The 18693-nt window shown below is 53.5% G+C and overlaps 1 protein-coding gene across 1 annotated transcript in view; it reads left to right on the top strand.

Annotated features, from left to right (window-relative positions):
• Positions 1–18693, top strand: part of LOC104125397 (rho GTPase-activating protein 39-like) — a 42568-nt gene that overhangs the window by 8705 nt on the left and 15170 nt on the right. The window contains exons 2-4 of the mRNA XM_035893357.1: positions 4706–5008; positions 6358–6756; positions 15730–17038. Coding sequence (XP_035749250.1) covers positions 4794–5008; positions 6358–6756; positions 15730–17038 — 1923 coding nt within the window. The 5' untranslated portion in view covers positions 4706–4793. The remainder of the gene's footprint in view (positions 1–4705; positions 5009–6357; positions 6757–15729; positions 17039–18693) is intronic.

The following is an 18693-nucleotide window of genomic DNA, read 5'->3' as shown; positions in this document are numbered from 1 at the left end:
TGAGATACAGTGCTCTGGGATGTCAGTGCATCCATCCCACCCAAGGTTCAGGTGCTGATGTCAGGCTGTAGAATCTTACGCCTTTGGGGCTGTTCTGGGCTTTATTTTAAGTTGTTTATCTTTGTAGTGCAACTCAACATGGTGTGTGCCCTCCCATGGGGAGGATTCCCCTCCACCTTCCCCAGTCCTCTTGTGGAAACCCCAGGAGATCTCAGTCGTGTCCTGAAAGTCCTTGTTTCTTACTTCTTTCTGAGACAGGATCTTGAAGGAATCTGCTGGTAATTTTGCCGTTGCCCTGACCTGCTCCTGCAGGATGAGCTGCCCCATTGCCATCAGTTCTGCTCTGGAGCCAGGGTGAATCGGGAGACTCACCCTGGGAGCTGGCAGTGCTGGCACAAGGGCTGGGGGAAAGTTTGGGAACAGCCGGGGAACAAGCAAGAACCAGCCGAGTCTGAGCAACCAGAAGGCCACCAAGTTTCTCATCTGATATCTCTGTATTTGCAAATACCACTTAGCAGAAGGCTTGGGGCTTTGTTTGATTGGTTTTTTAAATTAAAAATGCCAAAGTAATGAGATGCTTTGTGTGGTAGGACCTTTTCCAGGCTCTCTCCTACTTTTATCCCACCCAAATCATGGTGCTGTGCTCTATTCTCCTCTCTGAAACGTGTTGGTGGGCTGGGCTCTGCTTTCAGAGGGCTGGCCCCGTTCTGCTCTTGCTGGAGCTGAGCATACGTGCTCCAGGCTTTGAGCAATTGCAGCCATTTGTTTTATGTTTTCACAGTCTGGTCTGTCTCCTGCAAAGCAGAGGTTGGTTTGTTTGCACAATGCTTGTTTTCGGAGGCAGGAGAGTTTTAGGAACAGGCTGGCATTATGTTTATTTTAGTTCCTCTATAATTTTTTTAGAAGGATAAAAAATAAGTTCATATATATATATAATGTGGGGGGAGAGGGTTGGTTTGGGTATTTCTTTTTTTTTTCTTTTTTTTTTTTTCCTTTTTTTCTTTTTTCCCCTAGGATCTAAATTACAGCTTTTCTGGAGCTGGCTGGGAGAAGGCAGTGGATAAAGACTAAATTGCCTGAGTCAGCTGATGGAGCATAACTGCAAGGACGTGGTGCTAGAGACCTTCTTGGAGGCCCCCTTCAGATCCAGGATACAGATGAGTTTTATGGCCTTGTCCTGGTTTTGATGTACAAATCTAAGTGACTTGGAGCCACCCAGGGACTGTGCTTTATTGCTCAGCATCGGCACTGAGTGAAGTTTTTCTAAGGGGGGTCTGTCTGACAACCCTCCTAGTGTGCTGGGGTGGCTTTGCCCATCATGCAGAAGGTGAAGGGGCAAGCATGATCCTCTTCAGAAAAGCTGTGCTGTTGTTGGGTGATTCAGCACAGCTCGGGCTGCTCTTCAGCCAGCTGAGAGCCTGGACCTGCAGAGGAGCAGTGATGTCAGCTGCTTTGGTGCCTCTGGGATGGTACCCGCTCCCCTTAACTGGTTTGCTCTGGTCTGCTGCTGGGACCTCCCTTTGGAGTGCTCAGGGCTGTAAATGTGGCTTCATTCTCCATAAGGCTGCTCCTGCTCCTGAGCACGGGCCCCTCATCATATGGTCTGTTAGCAGCAAATGAAGGAAGCTCTGAACTCCCTGTCTCTGTAGGACAGATAATTTCAGATGCCCAACCCCATCACCTCAGCCACTTGTTGCAGCAAGGAGCCCTGGACCCCATGCACGCGTCCCTGCCTCCAGCTGGTGTCACAGCATGACCGGTCTCTGAGAGTTGTACTTCAATCTGTGTCTGTGTCCAATAGCCAAACTCTTCATTCCTCATCCTCAAGGAGGACCTCTTCAAGGCACTTAGTCTCGACCTTAACACACCCTCAGTTAGATGAAGTCTGATGATGGGTTCTGCCTGGTCCTGGGACCCCCCCCTCCTCCTAAGTGCAGCCATCCTTCTGTGATACTAAAGATAAGACCGTACATGGCCTGCATTCAGACTCCTGTTTCCTGGAGGAAGAGCTTAATTTACCAGTTGCTTTTTCCTTGTGTTGGGGCCACCTTTGAGCATGCCGCAGGCTCCCTTTGAGGGCATTAGTCTTCAAAAATCCCACTTGGTATGGAGTCATGTTTGGCCCAGAAGGACTTGGTACTGCCCCAGCTCTCTGCAGGGCTCATCGCAAAGGGGAGTGGGGGAAGGACGTGGGATATTGGCTTGGAGCACTGAAGTCCAAAAGTTACAGAACATGGAAGTGAAATGGGGGATCAAGCTGTAAGAGCTCCCCTTGCAGCCATACAGAGGGGTTTGCCCGCAGCCTGATGTGAAGCTCCCTGCGGCAGGGGTTTCCTGTGGCTTTCCTTGGGGCTCTCTTGCCCTTAGCAGGTAGAATGCCTCCTTGACTTGGTGCTGAGCAGCGCACACAGGTAATGAGCGAAGAGAAGGCTTCATGCAGAGGGCTAGGTGGTCATGATGTGCTGGTCTCAAGCTGACCGCTCCAGCTGAGAAAACATCTCTTTACTATTCCTATCTTCGGACAGTCTTGTGAAGAGCTTGCGGTGTCCAGGGACCATGCTCGGCTGCCTGGGCTGCGGTGTCACTTGGGTGACGGTGGCAAGGAGACCAGCTCTCCTGTGAAGTAGTGGCTGTTCAACTTCTTGGGGTTTCTCAGCTCTTCCTGCAAGTGCCTCTTCTGTATCTGTAGTGGGAAAACCACCACAGTGATCCAGCTTGTGTGACCAGGTGCTGCCGTGCTGGTGGGAGTGGGAGCATGCTCCCACTGGTAACTGCTGCGTTACCCAGCACTTGGAGCTGAGAGGACAGGGAAAAGAAAAGCGTTATTCAGACCATTCCCAGGAAACTACTTCTTTAACGCTGTGAAGAGGAGTTGGAATTAATTTTTTTTTTATGTCCAAGTTACAGCCTTATCGCTCTGCAGTCCTGGGCTTATCACGTCTTTCCAGAGTTCCTGATGTTATGTTCAAGGCTTGTGTGGCAGCCCAGGGCTGGCCCTGCTCCAGGAATGTGCTCCTTGCTTTTCCTTTTCTTTCTTTGCATATGAATGTGATTGTACCAAACTTCGGTATTTCAGTGTGTTCTGTGCAGATTTTTTCCCTGGTTAAACTCCACCTTGGTCATCCTCAGCCCCTCAGTTTTAGGGGGAGCAAAGAGGTCACCAACCTAAGTCATCCACTTAGTGTCTTTGCACGCAAAGATAAATGTAAGCTTGTTAAAACAGAAGACTATAGTTAGCAATACACGTTCGGTCGTGGCTAAGTGCCATGAGAAGAATTCATTATTTTCAATAGCTTGCACTTAACAGAAAATAGCTGACCTCTCTCCCAAGGAGCAGCAGCACTGCTAGAGCGGGTCGGTGTTTCAGAGCTTTGCTAACCCAGTTGCTGGCTTGCTGGCAAATTAGATCAAAACCAGCGTGCTCTTGAACATTAGGAAGGTTGATCACTCAGCTGCATCTCGATCACTCAGCTGGGTTTTGGGTTTTTTTCTTGCCAAGCAAATACTCCATAACTACCTCCTTTCTCTCTCCCAAGCTCGTCTGTGTGTGCATTTCTGTGTTGCTTTTGGTGGGGACGGGGGTGGGTCGCGCCATGCCTGCTTTCATCTTCCAGCCCTTCCAAAGCCTGCTCTCCTCCTCCTGTACCCTTCCCCTCCTGAGGGTGGTGGGCCATGCCCCCCACCTTTGGGTGAAGCCCCCCACCTTCCAGCACCAGCAGCAGCCTCTCCCCACCTGAAGCTGCCATGTGCCACCTGGGTCTAGGTTCCATTTTCAGTCCCCTGTGCCCCTTTTCCTATTGACTGCCTGTCCTTCCTGTGAAGAGTTGTGGTGCTCTCAGGGGTGAATGCTCCCTTGTGTCCCCTCTGAGCTATACCTTGGACCCTCTTTGCCAATTCCTTTTCGTATCTGTGCTGCTTTGCTGCTCTCTCTGTGGTTCTGCTCGTCTCACTCTCCCCCCAGCACTGCTGGGCTCTGCTGCTGCTCTTCCCTTTTTATGTCTTGTTTATAGATGACAACTCTTTGCAGTTGACAATGCACTTGATAATAGCAGTGACTTGCTGATTTGTTCCTTTGCCTATGGTTTGACATTGCAACTCCATGGAAATAATTAGGCTGGCTCTGTGATTCCCACCCTGAGCCATGGAATGGGGTGCTGGTACAGCTGTTTGTGTTGCACCTTAAATTAAATAGGGGAACTGATCTCGTTTTTACCAAAAAATACCAAACAGCAATCCAGATGTTTTCTGGACGTAGGGTTTTCCAAGTGTGATCCGCTCACAGGCAGGCAGAGTGCTCTGCTTCCATCTGCTTATTGGACCAATGTGAATGGTCATGGTGGTGATAGCCTGGGCTGGGTGAGCTGATCTGGCTGAAAATAGACCTATGCCACAAAAAAAAAAGTAGCTTTCACCCAGGTCAGCTTCCCCAGCCAGCCTGTCTGCGGTAGCCTGAACATCCACCCTCAGTCAGGCTGTGTGGAGGTCAGCATTGCATGGTACATGTCATGGCGGGGAGAATTGGACCTTTTCAGAGGCAGTTCAGGTTTATTTTGGGTTGAACTGACATTGTACCTATCAATTTTGTATCCTCAAAGAGTCAAGGAGCAGCCTGTTTTTTAGGGGTGCTTGCTGAACTGCTCAGCGTTGAATATACCTGCAGTTTTCCTAGCAAGGAGTTGTGATGTGCAATTAAATCTCCTCCCAGACTTGCTAGGTGGGAGGGGACACACTGACCTTCCCCAGAAAGCCTGGGCAGACCGGAGGGCTCTGTTGCAGCAAACACCACCTCTCCCATGACCGTGCCAGTAAGGCTGAGCACTGGGAGCCCAGGCTGCCGTCTCAGATGCTGCAGCCCTGCCACTGTCACCCCAGACCCCTCCAAGGAACCACATGCCAGCAGTAGAGGGTGTGCGAGAGGAATGCAACAGGATCTCCCTTCTCCTGCCACTTCTCTGGGAATGGCTCCTGCTGCCATGCCCTCACCAGGGCAAGCCCCCGGAGGCGCCAGGTAGGAGCAGGTTTCAAGGGTGGCCCTCGCCCCGTCCTCTTTGTATGGCTTTTTTTAATAACAAAATTAACTTGGGTTAAATAGGGCCTCCTTCCTGCAGCCTCTGTTGACACAGGGCAGAGGAGGAGGGTGGAGGGACAGGACTCAGGGGGGTGTGAAGAGGAACTGGGCAGCATGTGTGGGTTTTATCTCTTTTCAGCCACTCACTCGAGTGCGCCACTGGGGGTGGCATTGCTTTAGTGGCAGCATCTCTCCTGCGCAGGAAGAGACCTTGCTGGGTTTTGGGCCTCCTTCGTCCGTTTGCCTGGGCTGGCCAAAATGGTTTTGGCTACAGCATCATGGAGGTGTTGGCTTTGCTGAGCTCTTCTGCTCTCAGCCAGGCCAGCTTTTTGGGTTAGGTGGGTCAATGTTAAAGGCTGATGTGCCATGTATGAGGACTGCACGATCCAGCACCTCTGTCACCACAAAACCATCGTGCTGATCTGTCTGAAAACCAACCCTGGGTTGGTTGGGCAGTGCTGCCCACGTTGTGCTCTCACTGAGCTCTAGCCTGGGCCAACGTGGGTGCTGGTGAGGGACCCTGGGACTGGAGGGGCTCCTCTGGGCAGCAGAGAGGTTACAGATCAGTGGCAGGCTGTGCCTGTCCTTTGGGTCACCTTATACCCAAAAGGCTGCCGAGGGCTTTGTCCCATCAGCCAAGGGAGGAGGGGAAGAGCTGGCAATGGAGATGGACTCGTCGGCCAGTCACTCCCTGGCATTTACCTTTTGGGCAAGCAGGTGTGGGCTTCAAGCAGGGATCAGGTGACCCAGAGGTCCCCTCCAGCCCTGCAGCATGAGAGCCCTGCAGGCTGGCACTCAGATGGGCAGGCTTCCCACATTGTCAGGAGTCGGGTTTGGTCTCCTGAGGTGACATTAATCAGGGTGTAGGTCCCAAAAGGAGCAGATCTGGCTTTGCAGATCCTCCCTACTCATGAGAGCAAGTTTCCCTGTGCATCTTGCCAGGTGCCGGCACTCCTGTGATCGCACCAGCCCTTGATGTGATTTATGAGGTCATCAGCAGATGATGCTTGCCTGCCCCATGCCGCTTGTCCCAGGCTGGGATGTCTGGGCCGGTCTGGGGGGTGACCTCGCCTTCCCTGTGCCAGGGAGCTGCTGATTTCACTCTGCCCTGTCTCAAACCCTTCCCCTCCTCTTCCCCTGAGCTTGTTGGATTCCTGAATAGCCCCAAGCAATGCTTTGATCTGCAGCACAGCTGCCTGGCCCAGAGGCAGCAGCTCTGTAGGACTGCCAGATGACCTGCTTGCCTCCAGCCTTTGGCCCAGACTAACATGGCTCTTATGTCCCTGCAGCTCGGACTGGGTGGAGATCATTGAGCCCCGCTCCCAGGAGCGGATGTATGTCAACCTGACCACTGGCGAGTGCGGCTGGGAGCCCCCTCCCAACCTGAAGGTACGCCAGTCAGACCAGAAGCAGTGGTGGGAGCTCTTCGACCAGAACAACAACCGCTTCTACTACTACAATGCCATCACGCGGCAGACGGTGTGGCACCGGCCCCAGGGCTGTGACATCGTGCCCTTGGCACAGCTCCAGGCCATGAAGCGCAGCTCCCAGCCTGACTGCCGGGGCCGGCAGCACTGGGGCAGCACCGGCAGCGATGGCAGAAGCACCCCCATCCAAGCAGCCCTCCTGCAGGAGGTGGAGAAGAGCAAGGGTAACTGCACCGCAGAGAAGAGGAAAGACCCTGGCAGGTAGGGAGGGCTTTAGCCTTCTCTGTTTATACCTAATGGGTGGCTTCAGTTGCCAGGTGGGTACTGGCAAGAGTGTCATGCGGTGACCAGAGCTCTATTGGATGCTCGTGACAGGGTTTGCTGTTATGGCTGAGCTGCCATGCAAGGGGTTAGGCTGCCGCAGGGTGCGGGTGAGCCTGGCTGCTCTGGCTTCTTCCCTCCCTGCTTGCTTGGCTGCTTGCATGTGCTTGTAGCTTTGGCCAGGGCAGGAGGTGGGGCTGCAGGGACAGAGCTCCTGGGCACAGTTATTTGCTCACATCAAGCCCGAAATGAAAGAACAATTAACGGGTTGCTATTTTGTTTGGCTAAGAGATTTTCTTACACTTAAACCAGCCTGACAACAGTCGGGTTTGGTTTGTTTTTTATTGAAACTTTGCCAGCTGCAGCTGCACAAAAGCATCCCCTCCCCAGTCTCTGCAGGGAATGACCCCTCTGCCCGTGGCACTGCCCAGGGCTGCCCTGCCTCCCACCTGCCCTGTCTGGGCATCATCCTGCCCTGGAGAATGTGATACCAACAGCCAGGGAGGCCGTGCAGTGAGCAGAGTTGAGTCATGCTGAGGCAAAGTGACTCACCCAAGGGCTGGAGCAGAGGTCTGGTGAGCCTGGCACTCCTGCCGTCTATGCCCGTGCTCCTTGTCCCTGCTTCTGGGCAATGCAGTGAGATAGGCATCTTTAACAGCTTGGGGTTTGGGTCAAGGTTGCCTTTCAGTGTGCCTCCTGCTGGTGGGGAGAGGAGAAAAAAGCCAAGATGATGAAAACTGTATAGGATAGTGATTCTAGAAAACATATGCTCTAGAGCGCCCTAAACTGAGGTTTATCATTTGTCTGCTGCCCCCTGCAAGATGGTACTGTATTCACTTCAGATCTGTGTGACTGGGAGACACTGGTGATGCACATGAAGTGCACCACAATGAGCCCAGAGCTTTACTGGTGCTTGCAATGCTTCCAGTGCCTCCTGCCCCACAAGCAGCCCCTCTGAGCTTCAGACCCATCCAGAGGATGATCCCTGCCCTGCCAGGAGAAACCTGAACAGTGAGAAATGCCTTAAGCTGAGCCCCAGTAACTCCCAGTTCCCTCCAGTCCCTCTCAGTGACCACAGGAAAGCCACAGTCACGTGGGATTCGCCATGAGCCAACCAGCTTCCCCTCCTTGTCCTTTTGCAGCCTGGTGCTCTGGGGCAGCTGGGGTGGGCACTGACAAATGACATCTTTCCAGAGGAGCGAGTGCAAGAGCCTTGCATGGGGCATAAAATATCCTGAGCTCCACAGGGTCCAAAATATTTCTGACTCAGGCTTTCAGGAGGGGAACATGGCCTCCTCTGCCTCAGTCCAGGGAACGTCTGTGTGTCAAGGGATAAGTGATGCCAGGTCTGACCCGTCCCTCTGCTCTCTGGCCCTCTTGGCAGGGAGGACTCCACACAGGCCCCCTTGTATAGGAAGAAGGGGAGTGATGCAGCATGGGCAGGGGTTTGCCTTACTTTTCATTGCCAGCCAGGCTGGTGCCAGGCAGCATCTCAGATGTCACTGCTGGTTCTCCTGCAAAGAAAAGGAGTGGGAAGGGGTCCTCCTTCGCTCCATCCTGAGCCCAGGTTTTTGCGGCAACCTTGGGACACTTTGAGCCTGCAACAAACTCCACTGAAGGGCAAGTGCTGGGAAAGGCGTGAGTGGCAGCTTGCTTGGGAGCTAACAGGCTGCTTCTACGTGCAAGGTTCTTCCAGATCCTCATATCTGTAAGCCAACAGCATTTGCCTGTGGAAGCTGCTTTCTTGGAAGGGGAGAATGAGCGCTGTTTCTTACGTGTGTCATCGCTGCTATCTGTAAGCAGGGGTTGCATGTCCAGTTATGGCGCAGAGAAAGATTTCCCTATCCGAGTCTGACACCCGAGGAGAGATTTCTTGCCTTTTGCTAGCTTGTAAAATGGTGAGCAAAGAGCTGAGCCCAAAGCAAGTGTTCCCAGGTGAATTCTAATGCCCTTGCTGGGATGTCTGGTCTAGTAACAGAAAAGTATACCAAGCTTGTTGGCTCTGTTGTCTGCGTTGTTCTCCAAAGACAAACGTGAGTGTGTCCTCTTCCTTCCCTTGGCAGGGATACAGTTGTACAAATAGAGGGCAAATACGTTGACTGCTGTTGGTAGCATTTGACATCTTTATAGGTACCTGTGCCCAAGACAGTTTCACTTTTGTCTCTAATGGCAGCACAAAAGATTTGGTTTTCTTCCCTTCATGTTTGTCATCCCATGATAGATGGAGAGGCCAGAAGAGACCAGCGTGGTTCCCAAGAGGGGCCTCCTGCAAGCACATGCCACAGAGAGCTCGGGGATTTTGTCCTTTTTTCAGTAATACTTTGTGGTTGAGGGTGTTTTTTACTTTTAGCAGACTATTTTTTCCCACCACCACCACCCCTGCTTTCTTGTGCCTTCTGTCAGCACTACTAAATCTGCTCTGCCTGCTGCCACATCTCTGTGCTGCCTCAAGCAGAGCGGAGTCACTCCCTGGACAGGCAGGCGCTGCACTGTTGCTCCTTACTACCCATTCCCTCTGTCTATGTGCCAATCCCACCCTCTCCCTCATTGCCCCACTGCTCGCTGCTGCTCTTCCAGCTCTCTGGAGCACACCAGCTCAGAGCAGCCTTCTCTAGACAGTGGCCCTTGTCTTCCCCAGGCAGCATGGGTAGGTCAACCCCCCCACGGAAATGGTAGCTGCTTGCTGAGGGGGAGTTGTTGCTGGGATCCCCAGAGCCTCCTGGGGAAGCTCTTCTGCCTGTGCATGTGCTCTTGCTCCTGTGTCACTTTTTGGCTGCGCTTCCCAGGGCTGCAGCAAGGACAGCAGCTTGCCTTACAGCTCCAGACCCCTCCTGAGTACTTAGGGTCCCATCAGAAATGCAGACTGACTCTCCAGGGGACGTGTGGGCCAAATGATCCTTTCGCACACTGGAAGGCTCTGCAAAGGATGGATGTGTCCCCTTGGAGACTGTGAGGCCAGCCTGGGGCTGAAAGCAGCTGGTAGCATTTTAGAAGTGTCTTGTGAGCCGCTGCAGCCACGCTGGGGTTTGCCGGAGCTGCTCAGACCTCAGGGGTGAGAACAGGCTGGGCACGGCAGAAGGCCGAGGCCTGAAGAGGACAGTCTCACTGGGAGCAGACAGAGCCTGTGTGCTGGTCTGCAGCATTTGGGCATGCCATTGGTCAGGGCTGTGAGTGGGCTCTGCTGTCCCCAGCCCTGCTGTCCCTGTGGACCAGCCCTTTTCTTCCTCTTCCAGTGGTTCTCCCAGGGTGGGGGACTTGTTTGAGTGGGGTTTCCAAGGTTGCCCTTGCAGTAACAATGCATCTCAAAGTCCTCCAGACAGAAATCCATCGTCCCTAGGAACACCACATCCCCCAGGACAGGGAGAGGCATTGGGTCCCTTCTGCGTGGGCAGCAGGTTGTGCTGCCTGTCCCCTCTTCACCCACCTTCCCTATGGCTCAGCCTCCTGGGCTGGCAGGGAGAAGGGGCTTGGTCTTACCATGCTAGGAAGGTGTGCTGGAAGGGGGGTTAGAGGGTACATGTGATGTGAAGCCTGGGAAGGTGGCTGTGAGGATACCTCTGCCTCTTCCAAGTCTGGTTTGCCTTGTTAGGGGCTTATGTCTCCTGAGGCCCCATATAAGTAATACCAACATTATGTTCTTTATAATCGGGCAAGAAACACCATTAGGATTCCTAATATGGGCTTGTTTCCTTCTTACGCTGCTGGCCTTGGGGCAGGGTGCGCAAACACAATGTGCTTTGCACATGTCGGCAGAGCTGTCCTCGGGGCCATGCAGACCTGGGTTTGGGTAGATCACCACTGTGGCGTCTCCATCCCTGCCTTCAGCGTGGGCACTGGAGGTGGCAGCAGCAGTGTTGCTGAAATACAAATATCCTTGTTCATTCGCCTATGTCAAAACACAAGGAAAACTACTGCTGGAACGGGCAGAGCTGAGCTGTGGGGCCTTTTCCTCAGCCTTCTGGGAGGGAAGAGCAAACAATGGAGCACCAGAGTCTGGGAAGAGCTGCCCGATCCACTGGGCCAGCTGGAGCTGGGTGCGGGCTGGGAAAGCTGGTGCTGGGCTGTGGTGTTTATATTGGAGCTACTTGAAAGCATTCCTCGAAGGGGACTCGGCAGGGTCTCTCCTGCTTCTGGCTGAAGAGCAGGGCCAAGAGGCTGTGTTGGGATGTTTCTCCACCACTGGCTTTGCTTTCCATCAGGGCTTTCGCTGCTCAGAAGGACAAGGCTGAACCTTTTTCCATGCTGGGAAGTCAGGAAGTCCCTATTCTCCTCTTCTTGGTCTTTTCAGCAGCCTGGGGATCGGGTTGAGGGAAGCTGTATCCAGACATGGCCCCAAGAGATCGTTCATGGCTGTGGCAATGGTTATTTCAAAAAAGCCTTGGCACCACCGCAGAGAAGACTTTCGTCTGTTCTCCAGCAGCCAGGGAGGCTGGAGATGGCACATTGTGTCTGGCATGGGACTGACAGGCGCAGTGGGCTATGGCACACGGTTAGGGGTTTTGCTTCTTTATCACGTTTGCTTACAAGCCTCTTGGTCAGGGGAAGCGTGGTGGCTGTGGTCAGGCTGGGGCTTGGCTCCCTCTGCCCTCAGTGACACTGGAGTGGCACAGCTCCCCTGTCTCCTCTGCACTGTGGACCCCCCTGGACATCCTGGCAGTGCCATGTAAGGACACTGCCGTGGCATGAGGAACGTGCCCGAGTTCCATGACAGCCCTGTGTGCAAAGCTTGTGGGTGCAATAACCTCTCCTTGAAGTGGGAGCGCCCATGGGCACGCAGCGGGCAGAGGGGCACCCTGGGGAGGTGCCAATACCCAGTGTGTACCGAGGAACCCTGGCAAATGCTTGGGTACCTGGACTAGCCCTCTCATCCCCAGTTGCAACTGGGGAGGAGCGGTGGCACGGCAGCCTTGCTCACCTCCTGCTGCTGACCGCACCTTTGCAATACACCCTGCTCAGCTGCCCTGCATGGCTGTTGTGCAAAAGGTCCCAGTGCTTTGTCCCCTGAGAGCTGCCTGAGTGCTGCTGGGCTCTGCTGGCACCAGGGGTTCACAGCAGTTGGTCTGAAACAGCCTGGGGCGGGCTGGGTGCCAATATGAGCTTTGCCTCTCGGCCCGAAGGAGGGCATGTGCCTCCGCAGAGGCAGAGGAGCCCATTTCCCCAGCCCTGTTGCCCATTGGGGCGCAGACTGCAAGTGCCAAAAACCTGCTGTGGGGACACTTGCTGCTCGCAGCAGAAACCCTTGCCTTGTTGCCTTGTTGTGGCTGTCTGGTGTCTGGTGTCAGCAGAGCAGGCACAGGGAGAGCCCCGCGTCGGCACAGAGCTCCTGCTGCTCACCAACACGTCCCACCTGCATGGCCGAGCCTGTGCCAAGGCCCCACCCCATCCTCCCATCCCAGGCAGGGCCATGGTGTGGGACACCTTCCTCCTGCCCCGGTGAAGTGACTCAGGACAGCAAGGACCCAGCCGGTCCTGGGTCACAGGTAGGCAGCTCATCCTCCGGGGGAGGCTGCGAGCACAGCACCCCCTTTTCTGGATCAAATCCCTCACTGCTTATCTGAGGGCCAAAATCTGTGCTTTGCTCTTTTTCACACATGCAGAGGGGGAGGTTGTTGCCAGCTGGGGTCCCACAGGATCCCAAAAATGGTAATGTCATGTTGGCGTGGGAACCTGTCTCCGGAGGCCAGGCTGGTGGCACTGCTCAGATGCCCAGCCCCGCACCGAGCAGGGACGGATCGGGACACGCCCGGTGCTGCTGCATGGGTGTGGACCCGGACAGGCGCTGGTACGATGGATCAGGCAGGAGGTGGTGCCACTCCCTGCTGTGCAGTCAGGGAGAGGCTCCTCACTGCGGCCCAGAGCTGAGCGAGGAGGCGGCAGAGCAGAGCTTCGGGCTGAGTTTCTGCCGCTCTGGATTGGCGGGGGTTTGGTGAACCTGGCTGGAGTGGCAGGTGCTGGTGGGCCTGCTGATGCCGGCTGGTACCAGTGCACGCTGAGCCTGCACGGGGGGATGAGCCTGGTTGCGCCGTGCCTGACGGAGGTGGGTCTGCCAAGCCTTCACTGAGGGGTGCTTCAGCTGTGCGTGGAGCTGACTGGAGGTGCAATGTTATAGGTTAGGGAGAGGAATAACTTCGGGAGGTGGCTCACAGGATGTGGGGTCCAGTGCCTTCCTGCAGCGTACAGGGTTATTTTGCAGCCCTGCTACAGGTGGGGGTCTCTTAAGGTGGGGGGACACACCTGCAGCTCAGGGGCTGTGGTGCTGCAGGGCTGTGGCTCTTCTCCCCTGGGACCCATCACCTGGATAATGCTGGTGCAGATGAGATGCTGCGCTGGCCATAGCATTCAGTTAAAATCACTCCTGGCCTGCCTACTGAGTCAGGAGCCCGTGAGTGGCTCTGTCCTTGCTGTGGCTCTTTGCCAGTCTCACGTCTCTGCCACGAAACAAGCCACTGGTACAGCCAAGCGGAGGGGTAGGTGGAGGGGTGTCAGAAATGCTCATTTAAAAGTCTACCAAATGCTGCTGCTCTGGTTCTTCCTGTTAGTCCAGGAGTTCTTCGAGGAACAACCTGGTCGTCAGCAGTGCCTGCGCTTGGGATCGGGGCTTGGCTGCGTGCAGGAGGGATGCACCGGTGCAAGGAGCTGTCCCTGCGGCCCCCAGAGAGGGATGCCTGGTGGGTTGCAGGGCCGCGTGTCCTTGCAAATGCCAACACCATCCTGCCATTACCGCTAGCTGTTCCCTGCCTGTGTCCTTGCTTGGCGCCGCTGGCAGTCACCCCCCTGCTCCAGGCATTGTGCCTCCGGGAAGAAGCATGCAGAGGACTCTGATGGCAAAACAGGAGTGGGAGAACAAGGGCCGTGCTTGATGGCAGCTTTGGCAGGTGGGGGGAGGCCAATCTCAAATCCCTCGGTGCTTCCCAAGCAGCCACTCTTGGGGCAGGGCTCGGGTCAGTTCTGGGCTGCAGGCAGTGGCTGGGGACAGTCCTTCCTTGCGGTGCTGGCATCTCCAGCTTGAAGTAGTGTCAGGAGTGCCCTTAAAATAAAACCCTTCATGCCTTAGCAGGAGATGCTGGGGGAGGTCCTTGGAGCAAGGCGGCTTTAGGATGGGAAGCAGAGGATGGTGGCCCTTTCTCAAACCCTTTCTGGTCACCTGGGCAGTTGCATGAGGCAGAGTCACATGTCTGTTGTGGGGAAGGAGCCAGGCCCTGCAAAGGCAGTCGTGCAGCACAGGGTGGGCGGTGGGGGCCTTTGGACCCTGGCCGGGAGCCAGCTTCTGCGGCAGGGCAGTGCCATGCCGGCCGCAAACAGTGCCTCTCCCAGTGTTGCTGTGCTGAGGTGGGATTCATAGCGACGCAGTGCCACCAGAGAGCACATTTTGCCAAAAATACAGTAAGTGGTGGATGGGGAAGGGGCACACTGTCCCCTTAGCAGGGGAGTGGGTGGGAGTGGATGTGGGATATTGGGTGTGGGGCAGGCAACCAGCGGGGGAGCATGTGAAATAGGGCACCCACAGTGATGTGGGGCTCTGCTGTGGGGCAGATGTGTCCTGTTGAGGCGTGGGGAGATGCACCCTGCGGTGAGAGAGCTGTGGGGGGAGGACAGGCAGAGCATCTGGGCGAAGCTGTGCCAAAGGAGGGGGCTGGCACCCGGTGGCTGAAAGGTCCCTGGAGAGCAGGAGCAGAGCGAAAGAGGGTTGGGATGTCTGGCTATCTTGGGGCTTGGCAGGGAAGGCACAAGCAGGGGACAGCATCACTGGGAGGCAGCTCTGGGCATGTGTTGTAGGTGGGTCTGTCTGCCAGCCCAGGGGCCATGCAGCGCAGTATGGGGAACAAGCATTAAGGTTCAAATACAGCAAAATAGCTGTGAAGGTGTTACGGGAACATGTCCTGTTGCAGACAGGGCATGGGCAGCGCGCCCTCAGGTCTTACCCAGTGTTGGTTGGTAGCGGATACGTGAAAGGAGGGTACAAAATGGGGCCAGGTTCAAGGGGACCTTCCTGGGGACAGTGGTGCCTTTTGAAGACCTGGAAGCTCAGGCTGGTTTAACAGCCTTTCCATTCCCTTCTCCTCAGAGTTCACTAATACAGATCAGCTGTAGCCGCATCCTGACAGCAGGTTGTTATTACATGCAGAACACGCCTTTGGGACTGGGATGCTGCAGTGGACATGTTGGGTTGTGGTGGAGCTTGGGTGCCACCATGGGTCAGAGGATACTCCTAGCAGAGGAGGATTTCATGGCCATGAGAGCTGAGCAGAGCCAATAGATTTGGCCAAGGGAACCAGATCTGAGGGTGTCTGGCCCAGACTGGAAGGATGCTCTACACCGAGGCTCGGTGGGTTGTGTGGGAGTGTAACACACAGCCTGTGAGCCACGGACATCGGCCCCCTATACATCCCATACATCTCATAGGTTTTTCTGCAAAATAAACATGCATTTTGAAACTTAGATAAAAAAAAAAAAAAAACAAACCATGGTCTGGAAGGACTATTGTCAGAGTTTGACAATCCGAAGGCAGACACTTGGGGTTATTTTCCAACTCACTGCTTGAGTGGCCCAGAATATCTTACTGGTCTTCAGCTGGTCATTTGGGGTGCTGTGCTAGCTAATGAGCCTTGGGAATTGTAGGTTGTTTCCTATCTCAGTGCTGCTGATACGAGACAGGTTATAGTATGATGAACTTGCTTCATCTTGTTCTGCTGTTCATGACTCAGAAGTTTATCATGTGTGTAACAATGATGTGTTTCTGTTCTGGGAAGGGGGATCTCCAGGAAAAAAGAACAATGAGGAGCTGATAAAACTGGTTGAGGAATCTTCAGGCACTTTTGAGACTAACAATCTGGTATTTGGGTGGGAGTAGAGGATACTTCAGTTAATATAATTCTTAAATAATTCCCTGTATTTGTATCTTTCTTCCTTTAGGGAGACTCCTACCCACTGGCAGCCTCTGCCAGGCACGAAAGCAGCCATGTTGGTCAAAGTGAACAGCTTGAGGCAAATGCAGAGCTCTTCAAACAGTTCTCTTCAGCTGCAGAGTGTTCCAGAGGCCAACAGCCAAAAATCTCTTCCAAAACCAGCTATGTATGCTCAGCCTCAGTCCACGTCCCAGAGCCCTGGAGCTGCAAAGCAAATGCCTACAGGAGAAACAAAGCAGTCTATGCAGATTAAAAAGACGGAGAATGGTGGGTTTTGCCTAGTGTTGAAGAATGGTCCCCCTTCTCAAACACCTCCAAGGAGCCAGACAGGAACCCCCCAGCCTGCATCCCCCAAGTATGCCTCCCCTGCACCTATATACGATGAGCCATCTTTAGAGTCTCCAATTTATGATGAGCCACCAGTAGATATGGACACCGAAAGCATCAGTGTGAGTGGGATGTCTCCGCCAAGGTCACCAAGCAATAGTTTAAAAAAGCAGCTCCAACCAACCAAATTATTACAGCATCCAGGTATGCAACAGCAGCAAGCTGCAAAGAAGCACACAAGTAATCCCTCTTCCACTGAATACAGCCTGGCTGGCAGAGAATATATAAAACAGATGGTCAACGTTGACCAGTCTTCCAAACTCTCCCACTCTGCTGCTGCAACAGCTGATGCCTCTGCTAAACTGCCTGGTCATCTTACTTCAAAGGACAGCTTCAAGCAGTCTTGGAGGATCTTGGAAGCCAATGTCCTCAAGAACATGGAAGCCCACCACAGTCGGCAGAACAGCCTGCAAACTCAAGAGTACCCAACTGGTATAAGCCATCAGGATTCTGGTTATTCAACTGGCCCTTCTCCAAGCTTGAGAAAAAGGAAAGGAAAGAGGCAAGGGACAGGTCAAGGAAGACCTGGCTCTGTGGGCAGCAGCAGCGAGCTCACGGCTTTGAACGATAAGCTGATTGCTGAGATGCGTGCTGTGGTGGGCAGGTCAGCAGCTTGCAGGGGAAGCAAAGCCAGCCTTGATGCTCAAAGTCTGGAGAGTGGCATCCCAGCAGAGAGCAGCAAAGTCAGATTTCAGTCCGACCACTTGAAAAAGTGCATCAGCCGGAGCTCAAGGGATGATGTCTCAGCTAGTAATAGGTCTCTGTATAGGCAGAGCCTGGAGAGCAGGGGCAGCTTTCCCAATGATGTGGCTGCTCCACAGGACACAGTGAGGCAGAAGAGGACTTTTGAGAAAATAGATTCTTTAGAAAAGAATGTGACCAGCCAGACAAGTTTGGCTTCCTCAGATGCTACGCGCCACTCCTCCCAGGTACCTCCCCATCTACACTGGGTTAAATTGCATGCCTTTGCTGGACTGTCATGGTGCAGAGCCGAGTACCTGGTCTGCTCCCGGGTGGGTTTAGTGGATGTGCTGGGGAGCAGGTTGCATAGAATATGGCAGCAAAATTGCTGCCTTGCCTGAAAATGGCAGCGTATGGCTTGAGTCACCAGCGATGTCCTGTGTTGGGCCTGCATGATGGAGAGGAGAATTGGGAGACAAGGAAATTCAGTATCCAAGGAGGGTGGGCAGAAGTTCTAGGACAGGCTGAGACGAGGTGGATGCATACTGTCAGCACAAAGATAATAGCTGGGTAGTTGTACGAACAAGATTTGAGAGATAAACTCTAGAGAGAGAAGAGGAGAGAACCAAGAGCCTGTTGAACCTCCAGAGCGTATGAGGAGGTGGATCCTCAGAAGAAACATGCTGAAGGAGCAGTCGGGGTGGTAGGAGGGAAACCAACTCCAGGCATGGGAGGTGGACTGAAGGAGGCTGAGGATGGAGATGGCAGAGAAGGTATTTTTAGGCAGCGTGTTGAGTGAATTCAGAGAGGGTGAGGAGGTAGAGGGGTAAATCAAGGGTTAAAAAAACAATGCAGTAGAAAAGCAGGAGAAATGGTTGTGCCCCAGGCTGGCAATAAGAGGTGGAGTGTGATGTGTGCTAATCCTGTCATCCACATGTGGGTACATGTTTGGTGTAAGATAGGGAAGGGTTGTATCGCACAGGCCTCTGTCGTGAGTTCCGCAGTTCCTCCTTACTAAGAAGAACTTGTTCTAAATGTTCTAAAAGAATAACTTGTGTTTTGGGGCTGACTGTAGGCCAGGACTGGAATCGAGTGTGGCACTCAAGTTAAAGGTGCTCTGCAAAGATGGAAAATGCATGCTTTGTTTCACTTTTTCCACTGTGAAAAACAAAATTTACAGGATTTCTGTTTCTTTGTCTTCCTTTAAAAACCAAAAACCTCAAGATTATCTTGTTTGGCTTTTTCCTACTTGCAGGAGATCTTGGAGAGCACAGAGCAAAAGTGTGGGCTGTTTAGCTCTTAGTTGCTGTATGTGGGAATTTAAATTCTGACAAAAAAGTCTGTTTCCTAAAACAATTTGTTGGGTGTTTGAGTTCAATATGTGTCCCAGGCTCCCACTTCCATCCAAAACAGAGAATTCTGGATGGGCAAAGTAAGTGTCTTATTCTCACAAGTACTTATTACACATCATTTTCTTGGAATCAGTACTACCAAAGCACTAATTCCGTAGTTGTTGGTAGCCGTTGCTGGGGAGGACAAAGGATGGACAAAGGCCGCATGTGAAAACTGCATGCAGTGTCTGAGAGGAAGGAAGATCCTTGTGTCTGCTGCTTATCTCTGTCAATTTGTGATCAGTGAACTTGTCCCTGGAGCAAATGAGTTCAATCGCTGCAGACTGGGAGTGGGGAGCAGCTGTCCCTCATTTTCTGAAAAGAAAAAACAACCCAGTGCTTGCAAACAACTCTGATTTAATTTGGGGAAGGTTTCCTTGGATAGGAAGACATGGTAGGGAGCCCATCGTAGAGATGTCTCCAAGCCCTGTGCAGCAGTTCTTGCAGAAGCACTGGGTCTGTAGCCGCAGCCTGTATCTTCCCTGTGGACGCTGAGGATCCGGGCACCGTCC

The sequence above is a fragment of the Egretta garzetta genome, unplaced genomic scaffold (assembly GCF_000687185.1).
Source record: "Egretta garzetta isolate BGI_Z169 unplaced genomic scaffold, ASM68718v1 scaffold440, whole genome shotgun sequence".
NCBI classification, from domain to species: domain Eukaryota; kingdom Metazoa; phylum Chordata; class Aves; order Pelecaniformes; family Ardeidae; genus Egretta; species Egretta garzetta.
This window is presented reverse-complemented; position numbering and strand designations above follow the sequence as displayed.